General features: G+C 39.4%; 1 protein-coding gene across 1 annotated transcript in view; it reads right to left on the bottom strand.

Annotated features, from left to right (window-relative positions):
- LOC107561197 (zinc finger protein 239-like) overlaps window positions 1–20,585 on the bottom strand; it is a gene marked incomplete at its 3' end in the record, with an annotated part of 30,663 nt that extends 10,078 nt beyond the window's left edge. The window contains exons 1-2 of the mRNA XM_016245573.1: window positions 20,555–20,585; window positions 2,281–2,313 (exon numbers count right to left, since the gene is read on the bottom strand). Of these exons, the coding sequence (XP_016101059.1) occupies window positions 2,281–2,313; window positions 20,555–20,585 (64 nt within the window). The remainder of the gene's footprint in view (window positions 1–2,280; window positions 2,314–20,554) is intronic.
- Between the last annotated feature and the right edge of the window lie 5,661 nt (window positions 20,586–26,246).

The raw sequence follows: 26,246 nt of genomic DNA, 5'->3' as shown, positions 1-26,246 counted from the left end.
ACACACAGCTTCTTTAGTCTGCTGCCATCAGGGAGGAGACTGCGGAGTCTCCAGGCCAGGACCAGCAGACTGAAGGTCAGCTTCATTCATCAGGCTGTCAGGAAGCTGAACTTCCTCCCGACCTTGCCCCCCCTCCCCTCTTTTGCCCCAGGCACCACTGAACTCTGAACCCCTTCCCCTCTTTTGCCATAAAACCATAATTCAAATACCTCTTCAGTCAGTTTAAATAAAGAACTGCGCTCTGAGCTTTTTGTCACTTTAATCAGACTGAATAAGCTCTTTTGCACTACAATCAATTTATCTGCACTGTTTACTTCACTGGTTTGCACTATTTAACTTTATATATATTTAAATTTTTTACATGTCCTTATTTGTATATTTGTATAGTTGTATTTTATATTTATTCTGTATCTATCTGTATTTTTATGCTCTACTGTTAGTGTTAGTGACCAAGGGTCTGAGAGTAACGCAATTTCAATTCTCTGTATGTATGTGCTGTCAAGTCAAGTCAAGTTTATTTGTACAGCGCTTTTCACGATACAAATCATTGCAAAGCAACTTTACAGCAAATTAAGTTTCTACAATATTTAGTGGTAGCTTATCAGTGGTGACTGTCAGTTAATGTACATATGGCAGAAATGTATGGAAAAATCAATTTAAGACGTAATAAAACAGATGATGAACACTATTAACAGCAATTATTATATGATGCAATCAAACTTATAGCAAAATGTGATAGTTCTGTATGTTGTTTCAGGGTTGGCCATGTGGAAGAATTGACAATAAAGCAGACTTTGACTTTGACTTTGACTTTGATTTGATCAGATGCGATTATAAATGGGAGTGACTCCTGGTTAACATGTATTAATGGGTCTTGTTTAGTCACTATTTAGTGTGAATTTTTCTACAATATTCACTCATCATGAGTCATGACAGTAAAATAGGGCATTCTAAGTAAATCTACTGCAGTATTTCCTCTCTCAATCAGTAGAAAATGTGGTTAACACCCGGTCATGCATGGGAAAAAATATACCGTCATTTACTGTGAATCTGGTATCATTTTGAAAAACAGCGTGATATAAATTTTTGGTCATACCGCCCACCATTACTTCTATGCAACACAAAATCACTTGCTCGTGTAGATACAGTATATGAATTAACAATGGATCTTTTCACATTTCTGACATGAAGTAAACAATAGCAGGCAGTCTAAATGTATAGATGTATGGGAGACCTTAGCAAATATAATTTTTCATTACCGTTTGGTAATAAAAGAAAAATCCAGACAGAAGAGATAAAGCATGTCTTTTTTTTTTGCCAGGGTAACATAACATCAAGTACAGTGTCATAAATGTACATTAATTATCTTTAAGCGGAAAACAATGATTTTATCAGACGATGCCGTGATTATAAATGAGAGTGACTCCTGGTTAACATGTATTAATGGGTCTTGTTTAGTCACTATTTAGTGTGAATTTTTCTACAATATTCACTCATCATGAGTCATGACAGTAAAATAGGGCATTCTAAGTAAATCTACTGCAGTATTTCCTCTCTCAATCAGTAGAAAATGTGGTTAACACCCGGTCATGCATGGGAAAAAATATACCGTCATTTACTGTGAATCTGGTATCATTTTGAAAAACAGCGTGATATAAATTTTTGGTCATACCGCCCACCATTACTTCTATGCAACACAAAATCACTTGCTCGTGTAGATACAGTATATGAATTAACAATGGATCTTTTCACATTTCTGACATGAAGTAAACAATAGCAGGCAGTCTAAATGTATAGATGTATGGGAGACCTTAGCAAATATAATTTTTCATTACCGTTTGGTAATAAAAGAAAAATCCAGACAGAAGAGATAAAGCATGTCTTTTTTTTTTACCAGGGTAACATAACATCAAGTACAGTGTCATAAATGTACATTAATTATCTTTAAGCGGAAAACAAACATTTACCCACAAAATGTTTGGGATTTCACTAATGTAAAAACAGTGAATCTGATGTGTCTCACAAGCTCTGAATTAAACACTTTTACAATTCTAAAAAAAGCAATGAGCGAAAATAAAATATAAACCTTCACATTGTCAGTTCCATCGCATATTTAAGAACTTTTAAAGGTGGATTTTAGCCATTTTAAGGATAGTTAAGCCCTTATTTTTTACATTAAGGAATGTAAAGCTTTTTAAGGATCTGCAGGCACCCTGTTAAATCTTTGTTAGCTTAATGTTCCACAAACTCATTAAAAATGAATGAAGAATGAAGACCAACCTCCTTGTTCCTCTAGTTTTATTCTGCAGGGTTCTGGTTCCTCGTGTTTTATTCTGCAGGGTTCTGGTTCCTCGTGTTTTATTCTGCAGGGTTCTGGTTCCTCGTGTTTTATTCTGCAGGGTTCTGGTTCCTCGTGTTTTATTCTGCAGGGTTCTGGTTCCTCGTGTTTTATTCTGCAGGGTTCTGGTTCCTCGTGTTTTATTCTGCAGGGTTCTGGTTCCTCGTGTTTTATTCTGCAGGGTTCTGGTTCCTCGTGTTTTATTCTGCAGGGTTCTGGTTCCTCGTGTTTTATTCTCCGGGGTTCTGGTTCCTCGTGTTTTATTCTCCGGGGTTCTGGTTCCTCGTGTTTTATTCTCCGGGGTTCTGGTTCCTCGTGTTTTATTCTGCAGGGTTCTGGTTCCTTTAGTTTTATTCTCCAGGGTTCTGGTTCACTCATGTCCTCTTCACTCTCCTCTTTAACAAACACCATCTTCACAGCAGCAGATCTCAGTTCAGATGATACTCCTCCAGATATTCCTGCTTACTAGAAAACTTAGTCACGACTGTGAGGATGAGAATAGTACAGGTATTTACGGACCTGATTCAAAAACTGTATTTTTTCTATTTACAGAACAACATTTCTAACAGTTTGTATTCAAATCAAGACCAAAACAACAGAGATCACGCTGAAACTAATGTTCTTCCTCTGGGGTTTAATGGTGTTTGGTGAACATACGTATGTGTTTTAGCTCCACCCGCTGGACTGGAGTGTGAAGCGTTGAGTAGTGATGGGCAAATGAAGCCTCTGATATTACTTTTACTCTGACTGTTGATGGATTGTAATGTTTCTAATGGTATTTCTAGTGGAAACACTTAGAATTTCTGGGATGGTTTCTATTGTTTTTTTTTATTTTATTCTTTTTTATTTTAGCAGGGATACATAAATTGCATATGCAATATGCAATTATTTTATTTTCCTGAAATAATTTGTATTCTTCATTTTACTTGTGTGACTGGGTATTTAAGAATGTAATTGAATAAGTAAGAATGAAAACTTGATCGTAAAGTAATGCTGCCTTCACAAATTAATTTTTTCCCACTTATGAAGTTGTGACTAGGAGCATGTTGCATTTAAGTGCTTTGTTGTCGGAAAGAATAATTCCATTGGTTGATAACCGTAAACATTCAATAGGCTAGATAGTTAGCTTGCTGACAATTCAGGAATTTGTAATACATGTCAGAAAGTTTTATTCTTGTAAATCATTGTGTTTTCTTATAAGTTTCATATTATGTTTAATTGTCTTATAGTGCATGTGTAACCACCTGTAGCTTGCTTACTCTTTCATGAAGGAAAGTAGAAGCTTTTTACCAACTGTTCTTGTTCAGGAAGCTGAAGAAGAGGCTGTTACACTTTTAAGAAACACCAAGATTATTTTTTTAACTTGTTTTTTATTGTTTTTAAAATAAATCCTCCATTTATGATGTATTTAGAAAACGCAGATGCAAGATATACTGTCGTGTAGCTTTGCAACTGATCCTGCTGTGCTTCTCTTGTAAGTAGGAATGGTATATGAACATGGTATTAATAAGAAGGTACTATATAACATGTTGATAAATAACATATTGAATTATGTATTGGGAGAAGAAACATTGCAACCCCCCGAGCTAAGACAATGTTTAATTGGTCAAGACACCATTTGGGATGTATCCAACAGCCCAGTTTAAAAACTCAGGACACCATCAAATTATGCTTTTAGCTTTAGCTTTAGGTTTTTGCTTTATGCTTTTACCCGCCACTTTTTGCTCTTAGCCTTTTTGCCACTGCTTTTTGCCCGTTAATTCTTCGAGCGTGGTTCCAGCGTGCTCTGGCTTGCATGCCAGCAGCTCCTCTAAAACCATGAGGAGAAACGCCACCTAGTCTCGTCAAACTTTACTCTTTTCATTCTTTTACTTCAGTTTAGTTTTGTTGAGAGTTTTGTGTTCTGAGTTAAGTTTCGCCACAACACAGTGTCTCCGAATTCACCTTGAGTCTGTGAAGAGAGACGTCTCTTCAACGACTACTGAACTTCCAGCCAATCAGCAACCTCGGGAAACCCCTTTCTGCAATGACGACAAGGGAACCCCCTAAACAAGCAAAGCAAGTACCTCCAGATCCTAGCTGAACTGATGCATTTCATATCAATTTTAGCTTCATTGAGGAACTCAATTCGAGGGTTAATTAAGTGATTGATGGTTGTTCAGGTCTATGCAATTGCACATATTGCTATAAACCTGGGATTTTACATTTTCACTCTCCTAAACTCATTCTTTCCTCACTTTCTGCAACTTGTGTGAATGAGTGCATATGTTTGTATATGTGCATATGTCTTAAACTGTGGATCTTGTTAATCTGCTAATAAAGTGTTTTCACTATATTTTGGATATTAATATCCATGCAGAGTTTATGTCGTATGGCTTGTTCAATGATCCGCTGGCCGTCTCAGTGATCAGTCGTAAAACAGTGATTCTGTCCAAATTCCCTATAAAATCAAAAATAATTTCCTTTGAGCTAAATTTAACCTGTTTCTCTTACAATATATATATATATATATATATATTATATGGAATGGTATGGTATGGTATTTGAGCACAAGTATTAGGACAGTTGAACTTAAAGCAAATGTAAAAGTTGAAAAGCAAATATTTAGTTGCAAATCCCTTGCATGCAATCACAGCATTGAGTCTGCCACCCATAAACATCACCAGACTCTTGGTCTCATCCATTGAAATGCTTTTCCAAGCCTTTAATGCAGCCAATTTCAACTGTTGTGTCAGCTGGTGAAATTCATGTTCAGTTGGATTTCTATCTGGAGATTGACTTGGTCAGTCTAAGACTTTCCATTTCTTTGCCCTTAAAAACTCATTGACTGAACTGGCAGGGTGTTTTGGTCATTGTCCTGATGCAACATGAAGGGCTTTCTGAGGAATCTGGTGCCATTTTCTTGAAAATTGGTAGCCAAGATGGTTTTGTACCTTTCTGATTTCATTCTGCTGCTGCCATCATACATTACTATCTCCAATAAAGTTGAGAGGTCATGTTCCAGACGCAGCCATGCCATGACACCATCTCCACCATGGTTTACAGATGAGGTTATATGCTTAGGATCATTTGCATTTCCCCTTTTTTTCCCCACTCAGTACTTTTGCTTTCCCGTCACTAAGATAAAGGTTCATCTTTGTCTCATCTGTTGGTAAAACTCTGTTCCAAAACTCTACTTGCTCACCTTTTTCGCAAACTCTAATCTGGTCTTTCTGTTTTTGGTGCTGGTCAGAGGTTTCCATCCTGCTGTTTAGCATCTGTAGTTCTGTGTCAAAGTCTCCTGCAGACAGTAGGTTGTTGTTGATTTTATAGACATCTAATTTAGGGTTCTTTTTCACAGCTTTCGTGATTTGTCTGTCATCAGCAGTTGTTGTTTTTCTCAGCAAGACGTTTTTCTCAGGTCGTTGTTGTTTGCTTAAGTAATTGGTGGTTTGTTTCTATTTCAGGACTGTTGATTTCAAATGGTTGATTTCTTCATGCCCAATGTTTTTGCTATAGCTCTAACGGAGTTCTTCTTTTCTTTTAGCTTTCAAATAGCTTGCTTTTCTTACAAAGTCTGTTCCATCGTCTTCATCCTGGTTTTTGTGTCGTCATCGAATGCAAGACTCAGAATGCAGAAGCAATGAATATATCTGATATGACAAATTTCCCACTTTTAATATCTGAATAATTAATGCAACAGAACATGCTGATCACTTAGAAAGGCCTTTTAATCATATTTAAAGATTTCTTGACTCTAGAGCAAACGGAGTAATTATGTTTTCAGGACCTTTGTCTTTTTGGACTTCTGTTGTACATAATGGACAATACCATAAAAATCTTAACAAAGGAGAGATGCTGAACTGTTTTAATAAACATTTTGTTGCTGTAGGATCATCGCTAAAGGTACCTAAAACTATAGATATGAATAATGATATGGAAATCAGAGGAAGGCATTTAACAGCTCTTCATTTTAGTTTTAAAACGCTTTCTACTTGTCAGATAAAAAAAGCTTTCAAACTACTAGATGAAAATAAGTCAGCTGGTCCTGCAATTTTAGAACCACTTTTTTTTTACTGACTTATCTCCCGGATACCCGGATGTCAAGGCTTTGAGAGTCCCGTTCTATGGTCCAGATGGATTTAAAAAAAAGAAACTAATATAGTTTCGTGCGCTGTCATTTACAATTCACCAGGTTAAAATAATGTCAAGCTTTATGCTTGATTTATTTGTAACACTTTAACCTCAAAACCTTTTCAGCTTTCTCTTTCTGCTAATTGTCAAGTCAAGTTTATTTGTACAGCGCTTTTCACGATACAAATCATTGCAAAGCAACTTTACAGCAAATTAAGTTTCTACAATATTTAGTGGTAGCTTATCAGTGGTGACTGTCAGTTAATGTACATATGGCAGAAATGTACGGAAAAATCAATTAAAAGATGTAATAAAATAGATGATGAACACTATTAACAGCAATTATTATATGATGCAATCAAACTTATAGCGATACGTGGGAAGCGGTCCTGACACGATGATCGTCGTCGCGGGCGATGTGCGGCGCACCGTCTCGATCAGGCTCCTGAAGTCCCTCTTCAGCGTCTCCGTCTGCCGCAGCTTGGTGTCGTTAGCCCCCGCGTGAAGCACGACCGCTCCGGGGCTCTCGTCCCCCTTCAGGATCGCGGGTATCTGCGCAGAAACATCGAGAACACGAGCACCAGGGAAACAGTGAGTGTGCACTTTACCTTCAGCTAACGTAGCACGGACGTGCCGGACGATGGAGTCTCCAACGATCACAGTGTCGTGTTCCGTCTCGCAGAGGGGAGTGAAGCGGTTCCGGGTGGAGGTCTCGAAGACCGGAGGCGGCGGAGGGGGAGAGGTCGTGCACTGGGCCTGTGCAGATAAACACACGGAGTAGAGGTGGTGGGAGAGTTAGCAGCGCGCTGTATACTTACCTCGGACTTGTGAGCGTCAGCCTGGGATGATTCCAGCGCGGCTCTCTGCTCTCTCAGCTGGGTCTGCCTCTCCACCAGGTCCCGGATCTGCTTCTCCACGGCCTCCAGCTCAACCTGCACCGAATGCAGCTCGAACGTGTCCTCACCTGCACTCAAAGGTAGACACATATCCGCCATTAAAGCAAGTAACAGTGAGTAAAACAATGGTAATGTGTGCGAATAGAGTATTAGCAATGTAAGCGAGATTAGCAGCAACCACGCTGGCGATGCTAACGGGCTAAATGCTAGTAACGGACTCGGGAAATCAAAATAAATCTAGTGATAAGGCGTTCTGATTGTTTTTGTTGTAGAATACGATAGGGGATATATTCACACGTTATAGAAACTAAAATTATGGTGTATAAAATTTATTTTAAGATTAAAAATTAGACGACAAAGAATTAATTTGACGGAGCTCAAACTCAAAACACACGGCAGCAACTGTGTTTTGTATGGTGTAGCGATGTGATGACAGCAACCAAAATACTATCTGATTAGTGAGATAAAGTCTTTGTTTCATAGCTTAAAGCAAAAATTAGATAATTTCCTTAAATGTACGAACTAAATAAAAGCCATTATTGGCCAATCAGAGCTTAATGTTGTAAGGGGCTGCTCACAAGCGCAAGGCCTACGTAAGGGGCATCATTTTGGTTGTTTGGCAGGAAGAGTTTCAGGTCTGGTCGCCATTTTCACTGAATCTGATCACACCGAGCCCATGAAGATGAAAGCAAATAAAAACATGAAAACTCAATGTAGTCTATATTTATAATGGTTTACACTATACAGCAAGTATCATATGTGCATAAAGCAGGTTTTTTACAGGAAATATAATCTCGTGATCCCGTAGACGCCTGATTCCTTTCTTTTCTGATCCTGACAAATGTGATTGGTGAGATAGTCTTTTTTTTCATAGCTTAAAGCAAAAATTAGATCATTTCTGAGATAATTTCCTTAAATGTACCACATGAAGCATTGATCTGAACTGAAGGAATAGAGCAGGACTGTGAATAAACTCATATCAGTGTTTACAGTCACAGCTCACTGAACACGAGACACACACGATATAAAGCACAAAACATCAGACACAAGCAGAGAAACATTACCAGGCTATTCATGCTCACTAATAATAATCCAATAATGGATATCTGGCGCCACCTACCGGACACTCAGCAAATATTAAAGACATTACAGAGTCAGAAACAGATCAGACGCAGGTGTCATTATGTGCCGCAGTAAAACCAGTGTCATTACACTTACTGGCACATTGTTGTTGTTTACGGACCTGATTCAAAAACTGTATTTTTTCTATTTATAGAACAACATTTCTAACAGTTTGTATTAAAACGACATAAAGACCAAAACAACAGAGATCACGCTGAAACTAATGTTCTTCCTCTGGGGTTTAATGGTGTTTGGTGAACATACGTATGTGTTTTAGCTCCACCCGCTGGACTGGAGTGTGAAGCGTTGAGTAGTGATGGGCAAATGAAGCCTCTGATATTACTTTTACTCTGACTGTTGATGGATTGTAATGTTTCTAATGGTATTTCTAGTGGAAACACTTAGAATTTCTGGGATGGTTTCTATTGTTTTTTTTTTATTTTATTCTTTTTTATTTTAGCAGGGATACATAAATTGCATATGCAATATGCAATTATTTTATTTTCCTGAAATAATTTGTATTCTTCATTTTACTTGTGTGACTGGGTATTTAAGAATGTAATTGAATAAGTAAGAATGAAAACTTGATCGTAAAGTAATGCTGCCTTCACAAATTAATTTTTTCCCACTTACGAAGTTGTGACTAGGAGCATGTTGCATTTAAGTGCTTTGTTGTCGGAAAGAATAATTCCATTGGTTGATAACCATAAACGTTCAATAGGCTAGATAGTTAGCTTGCTGACAATTCTGGAATTTCGGTTAATAATTCATCTGTATTAGGTATGTTTGTGCCGTGAGATGTTTCAAAACAATTATGGAGATAATATCGACCCTGGTGGCACAACCCCATTAAAAGAGACCTTTTTATCAGAAAATTAATCAGAAATAAATCATTGGAACTAACAGGATCACAAAATGAACATGATAAAAGCGGCCATTTGTTTGCATTTTCGGTTGTTTAAATTACATTTAAAACCAAAGAATCAATGTTTTACCACACAGCAAATTTAAAAGAGTGAATTTAACTCCATCAAAGTTAAAATTAACACGTACCCAGAGTACATGTGGGAACCAATGGTAAAGTGTTAAATTAACACTTTTGAAAGAGTTAACATTATTAACACTCTGACAGTGCTAACTAACAAACTCTTAAAATGTCAAATATTAACAGCAGAATGGATGATGAGAACACCAAAGTTAACAGTCTTGGATTAACTGGTCAACACTGCACCAGTGTTCAGGTGAAAATATAAATAAATAAACCCACACAATACACGTAAGCAATACATGTAAAACAATACACGTTTACATTTATTTATTTTATTGAAACATTATGATTTTTTTTTCCCTGCACCAAAATGTCTACACATTTAATGTTTTCAATACATGTAAAGAACATGTTCTTACAACAATTTAGCATCATAATGTCAAAGCAAATCAGTGCAAAGACACAAAAAAACATTCTTATTTGGTCCATATATACTCTTATATGGCAAGCCGTTTTAGCTTAAAGTACTCCCAGCGTTACTCATCATAATTGCATTTTTACTAGTATCAATTCAATTAGAGAGCTCTACAATTAAATTCTTACTATAAACAATTACAATTAGAGAGATCTGTAATTCAGTTTTTACTAGTATAAATTATGTATAGAGAGCTCTCTAATGAACCAGGCAGTGGTCAGAGAGTCCTACAGCTGCTCTGGGGACCGAGCGATATGCATTCTTTATTGTGGAGTAACAATGGTCCAGTATATTACTGTCTCTGGTGGGACATGTAACATGCTATCTGTATTTTGGCAGTTCACAGGAAATATTTGCTTTATTAAAGTCCCCGAGAATGATTAAAACAGAGTCCGGGTGTTGTTGTTCTGTCTCTGTGATCAGATCAACGAGTTTCTGTAAAGCTGAGCTCACGTGTGCTTGCGGAGGGATGTAAATACTCACAAGAATGAACGAGTGAAACTCCCGCGGTGAATAGAACGGCTTACAGTTAATGAAAAGCGCTTCTAGATCGGAACAGCACATCTTCTTTAAAGTACATACTGTGTACTAGTAAATTCTTACTAGTATACAGTAAAATCAGCAGTGTAATATTTGCAGTGTTATTTGCAAGCTATTAATTTCCAAAGAGTTGAATTAACAATCTACAGTGTTAAACAGTACTCATGTTCAGTGTTGATACAAGGTGTAATTTCACTTTTACACTGAAAGTGCGAAATAAAAAACCTGCCGAATTGTCTGAACTCCGCCCTTCAATGACTGCTGCCTCGCGGAGCGACGCCATTTTATTTTCATGCGACTGAGACATTAAGTTGGATTGCTTTTCTCTTTATAAAAAAATTACATGGGAATTTTTTTTTTTTTTAAATTTTGCTCAAAATATGATTGGTGGTGAACACATTTATAAATTGCTAACTGCTAGTGTTTTTGTCAGGTGTACGGTGTTAAGTTCGTGTTCATGAGGTGCAGAGATGTAGCCTACAGAAGAGTGTGAAAGTTTCTCATGTCGGTTCGATTTCCTGAAATAAGGTGATTTTATGTGTAAAATAAATTTTTTTTGGAATGTGCTTACAATTTATGTTTTTCATTTTGGTTCGTTGACAGATCCTCTCGCCGAGACCTGGTTTCACTATGAGTCTGGCACTGCAGTTGAGGTCTGAAGCAGCCACATTTGGAAGGTTTTCTACTCAGATGAGATAATTCATCAAATGGTAAGATTATTGTTGTTTTTGAAAGCATTGAGTGTGGCATTACAGTTTCCATGCTCGAAAAAACGGTAATAGTGAGACTGTTAAACATTAATGCGCTAACAATTTCATTTTTGTGATGCATAACACAGTGTTGAAGTGTCGTGTTGCGCCCGCTGCAAATGAGCAATGCAGACGGAGGTGGTGTAACGCGGAACATTTGCCAGTCATTTATTTGACATTATCTAATGCAAATCTGTGAAATTAGAGCATTTTTTAAAAACTTCCATTCACCCTAGGCTTAAGTGTGAATTGCATAATCTGTGCAATGCTTGTTAAATTGTAATAATTTGCGTCTCTAGGTTACGTATGTAACCATTGTTCCCCGAGGGAATGAGACGCTGCGTCTCTTTGCCATACTCCCTGCATCCCTGCAGGCGCTACTTCATCGAAGCTGGTTTGTGCCTGGCCGGATGCACTTTTATGCTTTCTGGTGCTTACGTCACCCTGCTCGTGACGTCTTGCTGCTCCATTGGACGGATTTGACACGTGCTTCAGAACGCGGTCACGCAAGGGCGTTCCCAAAGCGACTCGACGCAGCGTCTCGTTCCCTCGGGGAACAATGGTTACATACGTAACCTAGAGACGATTTCCATTACAGGTTTAGGTCTTAAATTTCATATAAGGTGGTATTAAAAAGGTCTTAAAAAGTCTTAAATTTAACTTGTTCAAGTCTGCAGAAACCCTAATTTAATTGCATTCATGCTACCTCTGAGCCTCATTAAACGTCTGAAAATGTGCCTACAAGCCACTTTTGTGTTCGTCTGTGCCACCTCTGTAGTATAAATAATTTTTTACTACTACTATTACTAATTTCATATGATTGGTAACTTATTTGTCTTATTGTACTTCTTATTATATTGTTTTAAATAGAAATGTTAAAAAGCTTATAAACATACAATATTTTTTATTTGACATCGATGAAAATGATGCCATTACAAAGGTAAAAAGAAAATACCCCTGTAAGTTACTTTAAGGAGACAAATGTTACCTCGTATTAGAAAGGTTCATTTTTTATCAGATTTTTTTTATTATTGAAACACCACACTTGTTGTTTTAAGAAATTGCATTTATTATGAAAACGTTTGTAACATGTATAAGCAAGAGCGCAGCTAGAGATGACACGTGTTAGCAAGAGCGTTGAAGAAAAAAGAAGGTGGGCATTACCTCAGCTGATGTGTTTCAGACGAACCGTAAAATACAGCAGAGCAAAGAATCCTGAAGAAGAAAAATTAGAAGATGCAAGGCCTTTTATAAACAACTTCTGAGGGGATTTCCAGTATGATTTTTTTTTAATTAGGAGGACAAGCGCTTCTAATTACAAGAAGAAAAAACTGCTCTTAAACTGGGTGTGTGACAGGTATGGCTGAGGAAATTTTTATTTTGCTTTAACCCCTGTTGTCTATGAGTTGGTATAGTAATAATGTGTAGTCATGTAAAGTCATAAGTCATTATCTAAAATACCAATTAACATCCACCAAGGTGATTCTTATTTTGCACCAGTATATCCAAGATGATTACTTTAAGATACATATTCACCAGCACTTAAAAAAAGCACAGAAATGAAAAGGTAAAGCACACAAAGCTTTTAAATATCAGTGAACCTTAAACCAAGAGGCATAAGTTGTATATTAGGCTACTTGTATATTACTTTACATAAAAGTCAACTTAAAATTTAAAGATATTATGTAAAACTGTAAAAATAAAATCAATATTTAAAACATTATAAACTCTTTTTTTTACGTTTTACGTTAACATTATAAACATTTGTTTTAAACAAAACATTGTTAGATATTAAAGGGATAGTTCACCCAAAAATGAAAATTGTCATCATTTACTCACCCTCAAGTAGTTCCAAACCTGTATGAGTTTCTTTCTTCTGCTGTACACAAAGGAAGCTATTAGGAAGAATGTTTGCAAGCAAGCAGATCTCGGCCCCCATTGACTAACTAACATCTCTATTGTCTGTTTTGCTTTGTCAAGAGCAATCTGTAAAGTGGGTACACCATATAAAAACAAAATAAAAAATATGTAACTTGGCTAAAAGCAAAACAAGAAAAATGTGGCTCACTTGAATTAGGCCTAATTCAATTAATTATTTATAAAGTAACATGAATATAAAGTCATGACTTGTCTTGGAGGACCACATCTTTAAAAGGTTATCAATTACACATGTTCTATACATATTCAGCTTATCTAAATAGATATTTGGTGCTTTTCGGTGGTTTGTAAAGAAGTGGCGACCGCCGGCAGGGATTCCCCCACTCCTGGGCACGCCACCATCTGGTCCTCCGCCAACTGGATGGGTTAGGGTTAACCCTAACCCTTGCTTCTAGAGCATGTTTGATTTAGTTTACCCCAAAGTGATAATTACTACATTAACTAACATGCAGGAGCTAACATGTAATTAAGGTAGTGTTTAGTAGAGGTTAGTAGAGGTTGTTGAAACAATCCTGTCTATGATGTGGATCGAAGTTGATGCAGATCAAGTTATTCATGGATATTTAACAAAACTATATACTTTTATAATTTATAACCAATGCTAGCATTTAATTTTTGTCATTACAAAGTTGTTTATGATCAGAAAGTGTAACTTTGGTTCTCTGAGATTCCGTAAAAGGTAATCATTTACTGCTTGAATTGAAGGCAAAGCCCCATCAGGAAGAAAAGCACAAAGCAGAGCGAAGATCTTTGTCGCGACACTCGAGCACACGATTGAAACCAGTTGAAGTAGGATATGTGTGAATATTGCAGATTTTTATATTGTGCAAAAATCGTCAACAACAGAAAACCATTTACAGAAAATAGCAGATGATGTCCCAGATAGCAAGAACTTTTGGGCCAGATGTGGCTGATAGCGGTCTCATTTGGCCTAGATATGGCATGTTTGAGCACATATGGGCCAAACTTTCACTATATATGTTTAGCTTTAGAATTGGAGATAATTTTCATTTGGATGACTGTTTGTATTAAGGTATATGGCCCAGATGACAGCACACAACTGAGAGAGCCATATTCAAATTCAAATTCAAAGTGTTCATTGTCATATGCACAGTGAGGAAAACAAGTTTCCCTGTGAAATTAAATTATTTCTTTGCTGTTCACAGTGAATGCCAAGACAAGTGCTAAACTATGTAAAAATAACACACACACACACACACACACACACACACAGACACACAGACATTATAAAATAACACTATGCTGCAGAAGTAGGAATATAGACTATGTAAATATAGAAATATAGACTATGTACATCTATATATGTGAATGTGCAACACAATAGTACAGTAACGTTTGCAAATTGAGTGCAACTACATCATGATGATATCAGCAGTAACATTAGCAATGTACAAATTGAAAATAAGCTACTTGATAAAAAATAGCAACAGTAAAATTAACAAATGTGCAAACTGAGTGTATTATTATTATAAGTAGTAGTATTAGTAGCTGCAGGTCATCTAATGAAAGGATTTACATTATATTAGGTATGTCACGTTATATATTATTTTTATGTATTTGCATTAAATATTACAGGCCTATACATTATATTGCTATGCAATTATGTATTAGTAATATTATTATGGTTATCAAATGTAAGAACTTACATTATATGAGGTGTTTTATACTTCCAATATAGTTCCCAATTACTTGTTTCACATTAATGATGTTTGTGTGTACTTGGCATGAAAATTCATTAATTAAAAATGTTGTTGTGTTATATATCGTACCACATTATTGTCATTGTGTAAAATTAATAATTTATATTACAGAACATTTATATATTATGTTGCAACAATCCTTATCTTCAGTTATGTTTATATCTTTACTATGATATTATTTAAGAATGGTTTAAGAACAGTTTCTTAAGTGAAAAAAAAAACTTGTTTGGCATGGTTGTCACCAGTTTTTTTTTTTTTTAATTTTTATGCAAAACATGGGCATTAATTTTATATTTCAAGCATGTTGTTTGTGCACTTTATGTAATAACCATCATACAATAGCTTAATCATAAAATAGGTTATAATTAGTCAACCACAATTATTACATGCAATTGAAATTACTTTATTTTTATATAACAACTTCTTCAACAAGTAGAGACAGAAAAACTCCACGAGATGAGATACTGAAGGAAAACCCTTGGGAGAAACCTGGCTACACTGGGGGAGCAGTCTCTGGATGTCCAGTCTGAACATGTTTAATTGTGCTATGTTCAGTCACTAACATTGATTTCTCTGCAGCCCAGATGATACAGGCAGTGCTAAGAAGAGTGAAGAGAGCTGAGGTGTGTTGTGCAATATGCAGAAGAATACCCTGCCTCATTGTTTAATGTATTTAGTTAATATATTATGTCTAAGGGTGTATTATTTAGTTTATTTCCTGGGAAGGTCTCAAACAGGCAAATATGTAACTGCTGCATGTTGTAGAGGAAATTAAGTAATTGTCCTATTGCAAGTGTGCCTTTACTTCTTATGTAATACCTTTGTATTGCAACCAAATGTACATCTTATTGGAAGTGATTTCTTAAGAAAGTGGTTTATTAAGAAAGACGCCACACATAATATTGCATTTGTTTTATTAAGAAAGTGGTTTAAGTAAAACACCACACTTATTTGTAAGTATGAACTCAGATGCTTATGAGATAGGACAGATTTGATTTACTTTACCTAACCTGAGAATAAATAAAATAAGGTAGAAGGTGTAGGAAACACCATAAAACATGGCACCCAACGTGGCTCGATTGATCATCAATTACTGGCCAGGATTGATGACCAATTGCTCGACAGTTGGCTTACTCGTTCGTATATTTTGATGTTTAGAACATGAAATAAGAAATGTTTCAAGAAAAATCAATCCTGTAAGACCCAAAAGAGAATAGAATAATTCATAGGGAATTATTTAAACGACCCAGAAAGGGTTGAGTATGCGTATGAAAATGAGTAGACCTTACGAGCTGAGAGGGCTGTGAAGGTTTATTTAGCCGATAAAGAGGTGAGATCAGATCTCATACGGCAGGTCTCAGAGAAGCTAGAATAGCTGAAGAGACCGAGCTTCTGTCAGGAGAGGGACGCCTCACTAACAGAGCCAGACTCTTCATTCAAGTTTATACGAGTGATACGTGCTTGAATAGGAGTAAGTCACTTTGAAGGAGAAAGACATCGGTTCAGATCCTTTGGATCCCGTCCAGATTGAGTTAGAAAAAAGGGCAAAATACTCAAAAGGGAGTTAAAAAGTGAATAATAGACTTATGAGCTAGAAAATGTAAATAGTTGAAGAATAATAATACCAGAAAAATGTAGGATGGCGTCACTTTAACATGGAGAAAACAGAAAGGCAGAATTATTAAAGGTTTAATTTAAATATTGAAGTATTTTTAGCAAAAATTATGTTAATAAATAATATCTGAGATTAACATGCCCAGGGCACATATTTTAGGTGTGCGTGTGTTTTAAAAGATAAGAAATCTGTGTAAACGGCTTCAACCGTAGAGAATAGTGACGGCACAGGCAAGATCTGGTTTCTGTCTGATGAGTTACTGCATATCATTAAAACGGATTGCAGTGAAAAATCTTTTAAGTGCAGCGATCTTAAAGTTTAAACCTAAAACTGCAACAGCAACTGAAATGAGACAATAAATGTAGAAAGGAAGTAAAACTAAGCAGAGAATTAAAGTAGATATTTAACTTTAATCAGTACAAGACAATTTTGGCATCCAATAATTTTTAATAGAAACTTATTTGAAATTACATACATAACAATGAAATTAACAGTAAGTCTGTTAAATAAACAATATTGACTCTCCCACCTTCAATAGGGTATATGTCGAATGTCACGTGACCACACCGGAACCCTGGGTTACTCGCTTCCGCTTGCCGGCAAGTACGTTAATGTGCTGTCGTAGCTTGTTGTTATTCGTATTATTTGCATGTTCTTTTTTTATTTTAATATCTGAATGTTTTTGAGAAGAAAATGCCTTTGTCAAAAGCCTTAAAGTATCAGAAAAAGGAAAATCCTAACAGTGATTTTTGCTGTGTGCCTCAATGTGTGGTGTCTGGGCAGTTCAATTCAAGCGTAAGTTTTCACCGCTTCCCAAAGGAAGAAACGTTAAGAAAAATATGGATTCGTAATGTGAGACGTGAAAATTTGGTAATTAAGAGGAACACGGCAGTCTGCAGTAGACATTTCATCTCCACGGATGTCATTCAAGGTGGACGACGACGCTTAAAAGAGGGGGCTGTGCCTGTTTTGTTTGCCTGGAATGACTACTCTCTACCGGCAGCCAGACCAAGCGTCTGGGAGAGAACACAACGGCCAGAGAATGAAGTCACTGAAGAGGTAAGCATGGATGTTGAAGTGTTGCTTCAATGCCACGATTACGATGCCAAGCCAGAACCATCAGCATTGGATATGGCTTGTGAGAAAATAGAGGTGCAACAGCAGGTGATTGAAGAACTGCAAAAGAGGCTGGAAGAGGTTACACTGAAGCAGTCATTTGGTTTGGAGAGGTTTTCCTCATCGGACGATGACATCAGATTCTATACCAGGTACATATTTGTGTTTCATGATATTCATATCAATGTGGTAATGACTTTGTTGCAGACTTAAAACTGTTCACATTCATTCATTAAATAACCTTATTATACACATTCATAAAGGGAACCCTATGAGCACAAGGTCATATTTAAGAATATAAATAAAAGTAAGATGAGACTTAAACAAAACACATAGGCCTGGTTTCACAGACAATGTTTAGGCTAAGCCAGGATTAGGCCATTTATTATATTTTTATAAACATGCCTTAGAAAAAACATTATTAGTGTGCATCTCGAGACAAAACAAAGGCACTGATATGTGTTAAAATCAGTCAGTGCAAGTTTATTTTGGTAGAAATAATCTGGTATGCTTTGAAGGTAATGTTTCTTTCAACGTTTTAGATTTCCCAGCTACCGCCATCTGCAAGCATTTTGGAGAATGATTGAATCTGCAACTAGGAGAATTGTGTTGTCCACAACTTTAAGTTGTCCATGTTACAGTGTAATTTATACAGTGAGTAATATTAATCAATAACAGTGATGGGCAACTTCAGAGTTTAGCTCCAAACCTAATTAAAACACCTGCCTGTAGCTTACTAGTGATCTTGAAGACATTGATTAGCTTTTTCATGCGTGTTTGATTAGGGTTAGAGCTAAACTCTGCATGACAGTGGCCCTTCCAGGACCGAAGTTGCCCAGCCCTGCAATATCATGTACTTATTGTAGGGTTAGGATTAGTTATGTATAGTTACATGTAAGGACATGTAACATGTCTAACAATGACACTAAAATAAAGTGTTACCCATTATTTGTTTTTTAAAAGCAAATTGCTTATTAATCCGCACCAAAGACGACATATCTGTTTCAATATACATTTATTATAAAAAGGAAATGATCATCAGTATTAATGCCAAGACTTGCTCCCCTGCCTCCTTACCAGAGCCGATGCCTTCCACTGATCGATGAACTGTTCCTCTTCTTGGTTTACCTGTCGCTGGGTCTGAAGGAGAAGGATCTGGGGGATCGGTTCAACATTCATCAGTCCACCGTCAGCAGGATCATAAAGACTTGGGTCAATTTTTTATATACTTTACTGGGTGCTGTCGGAATATGGATGTCTCCTGAGGACATTAGAGCCACAATGCCGAGTGTGTTCGGCAAATACTCTGACACCCAAGTTATCGTTGATTGTACTGAGCTGAAATGTCAGACACCTTCATCTTTACTCTTACAGAGTGAGATGTTTTCTCGGTATAAATCCCACACTACCCTGAAAGGAATGATTGGCGTGTCACCACATGGCGCTGTTACTTTTGTTTCCTCACTGTATTCTGGTGCTGTCAGTGACAAAGAATTGTTCAGGCAATCTGGCATTATCCCTCTTTTGGATAAAGACATGGCTGTAATGGTGGATAAGGGTTTTAGAATTAATGACCTAGTGCCCTGCAAAGTTTACAGACCACCTTTTCTAACTAAAAAGTCGCAGCTGTCTCACGAGGAAGTGCTGGTCACTCAGGACATTCCACGGTTAAGGATACATGTAGAGAGAGCAAATAGGCGCATCTAAGAGAATAAACTGTTTGACACTGTTATTCCTCTGGCCACAGGGGGTCTGAATACTTTCCGTACCCACTGTATATATATTATATTTAGAGTGAATGAAAATAGAAAACTTAGAGTGAGAAAATATTTTTTTTATTTGAACTGTTTATTGTCATTAAAATAAATCTGTAGAAATAATCTCTTTGTTCATTGTATTATATACATCACAATTTGTTACTTTTGAAAAAAAATTGTTTTTAAACATTTTTATTAAATGAAACACTTAATTTTAATACATAAGAGCTCACAAAAGTCTTAAATATATGAAATATAAAAATGGTCAAGAAACCAACTTAAGGTGTTAGTTTACCCCAAAATGTCCCCCCCCCCAAATAATTTACTCAACTTGAAGTTGTTCCAAACCTGCATGAGTTTCTTTCTTCTGTTGGACACAAAATAAAATATTTTGAATACTGTTAACCAGCCAGTTGACTGTAGCCTTTGACTTCCATGTAACGAAAAAAATACTATGGAAGTGAATGTCTACAGTCAACTATCTGGTTTCCAGCACTCTTCAAAATATTTTGTGCTCAATTGCATTATCCTGCATCAATCGTTACACCCTTTTGTATATGCCAAAGGACAGGTACTTTGGCATATACATATTAAAATAAAACTGGTCCACCCTCTCTCTGATGGCTACTGTTACCTTCGGGTCAGCATATATTCGCTGCACCATCATATCTTCCTGGGCACAGACAACAAAAATCGCACCACTGCAGGCCAGTGATCAACAGCTGACCCTGGATCTGCCAGAAATAGGAGTGGCTTTCACGGAGTGCTGAAGTGCCATGCTGCATTTGAATATACTTACAGTCCACGTAGCTCTTCACGTTAGGGCACTTGATCTCGACCAGTCCAAAAGGGGGCTGTGTGGATGGATTGTAAATGAAGCCATCTGGTGAGGCACCAAGCCAAGGAGAATCAGGGTGAATGGCTAACAAAGCGCTCTGATTGTTTTTGTTGTAGAATATGATAGGAGATATATTCACACGTTATAGAACTGAAAAGGATGGTGTATAAAATAGATTTTAAGATTAAAAAAAATGGGACGACAAAGAATTAACTTGACGGAGCTCAAACTCAAACCACACGGCAGCAACAAACATTAAGTCCCCTTCTAAGTCCAGCAGTCCCAGATGTATAATCAGCTCACCCTCAGCCGCGGTGCAGTGGGCGGAGCTCCACTCTGTGCTCTCACCGTCCACAGTTTGCTCCCTCATGGTGGGCATGGTCGCCCGCTCTCGCACCTGGTCTGACGGATTGAGCTCCACATCCGGGGCGATCCTCCGCTTAGTCGCTTGGCTTTGTGCTGGCTAGTTGATCGTGGCAGGAATTGGCTCTCCGTCATCGGTGGGCTCGGGCTGATGGTCCACACAGCGGGGAGATGGTGGGCTGGGCACTGGGTCTGGAGTGGATCTGACGAGATCATCCATGGGGCAGGTGGTGGATAGCGACCCGTTTCTCGCCAGAGTCCACTACACGAAGGTGACAAAATCCTCTCGAGGACCATCTTCAGACGACTGTGCTCAAGCTTGCATCATAGAATGAGCAGAGCACGTCATCAGGGTAGCTGGTGGTGCTTGCTAGCAGCTGGAATAGTCTAGTATGGTCCTCGAGATATCTATCCCCCTGCTCCAGCAGGAGGAGGAGGAAATCTAGGCGGGTGAAGGGATCCATAACAGGAAACACTACGGTAACAAAAGCACTGAGAGAAAAACGAGAAAACACGGAGGTTACGGTTTTGGTCAGGTCTTCTGTCACGTCATGCTGTTGAGGAAGCACGCAGGAGGCACGAGTAAACAAGAATTGTCTTTAATCAAGGAAACACAGGAGATAATCCACAATAGGCGCTTGAGCCTACACACGTAGAGAACGAGTAGAACTGACAAACACAAACTGTACAGACTAGGACTTTTAAACACAGGGCAATCAGGGGAACACAGGTGACATCAATGGAAAAATCAAACTAAACGAGGACAGGAACATGACCAAATATGGACAAACAGGAACAGAAACCAGGGTAAAACATAACAAAACAGGTCCATAATCCTGACAAATGTATGGTAAAGAAAATAAATTAGTTAAAACAGGAAAGAGAAAATAAGTCGTTAATAAAGTCATTAAAAATTAAGTAAAGACAAATATACCTGGTAAGGGAAATGGAAAATGTTGATGAAAGTGGGACAAGAAAGTTGTTCCAAACAGAAATGTAATTTACAAAAAGATTAAGTCAGGTAGTTACAGAGTGTTGTGCAGCTTGAAATGGGATTTAAAACTTAAACAAATTTTAATACCGGAAGGTTAAAATTAGAGGATAACAAAAATGCAATTTAGAAAAAGTAGACTAATGAGATTACTAAACAGGGAAGAATTAGGATAAGAGAAGTTTTAAAATCAAACTTCTAAAAACTGGCAAAAAGTCTCAAGAGTGCAGAAAAACAGAGATGAACCAGAGACATTAAGATTTATAACCCTAGACACTAGGGATGAGAAACTCTTTATTCGAGCGCAGAATAAAGAACAGAAAAACATGAAGAGACCACATTACAAAAAAAAATAAAATAAATTAAAAAAAAAAAGGAGTTGCAGATTAAATTTTAACCTGCTGCTGGAGAACAAGCATTAGACGAAATAGAGAATGCATGTGAACAATTAGAAGTGCAGAGTCCAGGGTCAGTCAGAAATACCACAGAAGCGCCTCAGTGGATCTTTATAACACGCTGTAATGACAAATTATAGAGCAAAGTTATGTACTATTAAACGCTTTGAGTTCGAAACTAAGACAATGTCATACTGAATTCCAATTAGAATCTGTCGAGGGGTTAAAATAATACATTTAACCTGGATAAGGACAGGACAGTAATAACATTGTGACAGCTGTAATTAATGGAACACTGACAGGAATAATGAGGAATTCAGAAGAGGAATTTCCTCTGAAATGAAATTTGTTAATGAATAATAGTGATAGAGATAAATGTAAACAAAGAAACTATAGAACCCTGCAGGACAGCAGTTTCTGCTTCAGAGAGAGAAGGAGCACAGCAGGATCAGCCAGAAATAAGAAACAAGACGTTTTACAGATAGTTCAGAAGGAGAGCAAGAAAATTACTAATTTCCATCAATATTGAATACAGAAAATGCAGGTAAAGATAAATGAGTCAAGTCAAGTCAAGTCACCTTTATTTATATAGCGCTTTTGGCCTCCAGCTCGACCTGCACCGACTGCATCTCGAACGTGTCCTCACCTGCACTCAAAGGTAGACACACATCCGCCATTAAAGCAAGTAACAGTGAGTAAAACAATGGAAATGTGTGTGAATAGAGTATTAGTGTAAGCGAGATTAGCGGCAACCACGCTGGCGATGCTAGCGGGCTATATGCTAATAGCGGACTCGGAAGTCAAAAATAGAACTAGTGCTAACAAAGCGCTCTGATTGTTTTTGTTGTAGAATACGATAGGGGATATATTCACACGTTATAAAACTGAAAAAGGATGGTGTATAAAATTGATTTTAAGATAAAAATTAGACGACAAAGAATTAACTTGACGGAGCTCAAACTCAAACCACACGGCAGCAACAAACAGGAAGTGACGAAAAAAAAAAGAATACTTGTATTGCTAAATCAATTCAGCCTCAGTTTCTGGACTGAATGACTGCTCCGTCTTAAAAACTAAGTTTGAATTGTTTTCAAGCCCAAGTTTAAACTACACACAAGTTGACTTATTTTGTCTGTCAGTTATTTGTGATGATAAAATGAAGTGTTTATCGGCCTGCTTGTGAACTCTGAACCTCCGTTTATTTAATTTAGCTAAGACTTCTCATGCAACGTCGATGCAATGTATTCTAACCAGCCTTTTGGTCATGTTTGTGTCACAACCGGGACAAAGAGGCAGACAGGCAGGTTAACGTAAGTCCAAGAGTTTAACAACAAGAACTGAGGAGAGGCTTCCAACGGAAAAGAGTTCAACATAGGGATTAACGGAAGCATAAACATAGTCTTATCTGGGGTCGGCACTCCGGTCCTCCGGCCGAGAACTGAGGAATACGAGGGTTAACAGGCAGATCGGGAGGCAAGGAACCAGGACAGAGAAGCTTGCAACCTTGAGTCCCATACCCTCTCGCTCTCACGGAACCAGTGATCTACCGCTGGAAACCAAATCCAAGGAAACAGGGGTGGCTGATAACCGAGCACACATTGGAATGGGGTGACTCCAGTGGTTTCTTGGCGTAAGGAATTCTGGGCGTACTCGGCCCAGGGTAGGTACTGGCTCCAGCTGTCCTGATGGTCATGACAGTAGGCCCGGAGATACCGTCTGATCTCTTGGATCTACCGTTCGGTCTGGCCGTTGGTCTGCGGGTGGTATCCCGAGGACAAACTGACCGATGCTCCCAGGAGGCGGAAGAACCCTCGCCAGACCCTGGAGATGAATTGAGGTCCTCCGTCTGAAACAATGTCCTCGGGGAGACCGAAGTTCCTGAACACGTGTTTCGGCGGTTTCCAGGTAGTCCCCACAGGGGAATGAGTTTGCAGGATTTAGAGAATCGGTCGACGACTACCAGGATGGTCGTAAATCCGTTTGAGGGAGGTAAGTCCATAGCAAAGTCCACCCCCAGCAGGGACCAGGGCCGGCGAGGGTTGGGTAGCAGGACCAGTTTCCCTTCGGGCAGACGATGTGGCGTGGTGGAGATGGCACAGACCGAACAACCCCTGATATACCGGGCGACATCTCGGGCCATGTGGGGCCACCAGTAGCGGCTCTGGAGGAGCGAGAGGGTTCGGCGACTGCCTGGATGCCCCGATCCTGGAGAGGTGTGAACGGAGTCCAGAAGGGTTATCTGCAGGGTGGATGGGACATAGCTCTTCCCCTCTGGACCTCCCGGCGGAGCGGGTTCGGTGAGAGTGGTGGCACGGATCTGGTCAGTGAGGGCCCACTGAATAGGAGACATGAAGACGGCAGGATGGGCTCTGGTTCTTCGGGGGTAGATTCCGGCTGGTGTAGGCGGGAAAGTGCGTCCGCACAGACATTCTTAGTCCCGGGACAGTAAGTGACCACGAAGGGGAAGCGGGTAAAGAACAGCGCCCAGCAGGCCTGCCTAGGGTTCAGACGTTTGGCCTCTTGGAGGTATTGTAAGTTCTTGTGTTCGGTGATCACCTTAAATGGGTGCTTGGCACCCTCCAACCAATGCTGCCACTCTTCCAGGGCAAGCTTGATGGCCAGTAACTCCCGATTTCCCACGTCGTAGTTCTGCTCCGCCAGGGATAATTTCCATGAGAAATACGCACATGGATGGAGCACGGGGGGGGTTCACCTCGCCATTGTGACTGGACGGCGCCCTCTCCCAGGGTCGCGGCGTCCACCTCGACCACGAAGCGGAGATTGGGATCTGGGTGTGAAAGGGCCGGGGCCGTACAGAAGGTGACCTTGAGCTGGCTGAAGGCCTGGTGGGCCTCCGGGGTCCAGGTGAGGAGTTTGGCCTTCCGTCGGAGGAGAGAGGTAAGGGGTGCCGCCAACTGGCTGAAGTGGGCTATAAAAAATTTTACGAACCCCAAGAATCTCTGCATCTCCTTGATGGTACTTGGTTGGGGCCAGTTCCAAATGGCATCCACCTTCCTCTGGTCCATCTGTACCCCGGCAGGGGTGACGATGTATCCCAGGAAGTGAACCGTGGACTGATGGAACACACACTTTTCGGCCTTGAGGAACAGGTGGTGTTGGCGGAGGCGCTGGAGGACTTGGGTGACATGGTGACGGTGTGCTTTGAGCGTGGGTGAGTAAATGAGTATGTCGTAAATGTAGATGAGGACGAACCGGTTGAGCATGTCTCGGAAGATCTCGTTCATGAAGTTTTGGAATATGGAGGGTGAGTTGGAAAGTCCATAGGGCATGATCCGGTACTCGTAGTGCCCGGTGGGCGTTACAAAGGCAGTTTTCCATTTGTCACCCCTGCGACTGCGGATGAGGTTATAGGCGCTCCTGAGATCCAGCTTGCTGAACACGCAGGCTCCGCGGAGTTCCTCCAAGGCCGCCGGGACCAGAGGAAGGGGATAGGCGAACTTCACCGTTTGGTCATTGAGGGTCCGGTAATCGATGCATGGTCTCAGCCCCCCATCTTTCTTGGCCACGAAGAAGAAGCTCGACGCTGCGGGTGAGGTGTATGGACGGATGAACCCCTGTTGTAAGGCTTCCTGCACATACTCCTCCATGGCTGCTCTCTCCGGGATCGACAGGTGATAGACGCATCCTTTGGGTAAGTGGGCCCCAGGCAGCAGGTCAATGGCACAGTCCCATGGCCGGTGAGGTGGAAGGTGAGTGGCAGCGAGCTTGCTGAACACGTCCTAGAACGCCTGATATTTGGGAGGAGGCGGAGTGATAGGCGTGTTCCCCGACGCTCCGGAGTCCACGAGGATTTTGACTAGAAAGGATTGGGTGTGATAAATTAGAAGAGCATTTATATGAGGTATGCACGACACATCAGGAGTGATCTGGATAGTACCCACTGCTGGGCGTGGTGGACGAATGGGGCAGGTGCAGAGCTGGTGCTCATGGGATCCACAGTAGAGACATATGCCATGGGTAAGTCTCCGAGATCGTTCTGCGGACGATAGGTGGTAGCTATCCGTGATCATGGGCTCAGGTGCTGGAGCGGAGAGGCTGGGTGAGGCAGCGGGTATCGCTTCCATATGGCACACACTGAGGTGCTGGGAGATGCGAACCGCCTTCTGGAGGAAACTGTCGAGGCCCACGGTGTCATCGTAGATGGCCATCTGTTGGCATAAGCCCAGATTGAGGCCTCGGTGGAACACCGAGAGCAGGGCGGCCTTGTTCCAGCCACTGCTGGCGGCGAGAGTGCGGAAGCGCAGCACACATCCGTGGATGGATAACTCGG

The sequence above is a fragment of the Sinocyclocheilus grahami genome, unplaced genomic scaffold (assembly GCF_001515645.1).
Source record: "Sinocyclocheilus grahami isolate Dianchi unplaced genomic scaffold, SAMN03320097.WGS_v1.1 scaffold760.1, whole genome shotgun sequence".
Lineage (NCBI taxonomy): Eukaryota > Metazoa > Chordata > Actinopteri > Cypriniformes > Cyprinidae > Sinocyclocheilus > Sinocyclocheilus grahami.
Note: the sequence above shows the minus strand (reverse complement) of the source record. Positions and strands in the feature narration are given on the sequence as shown.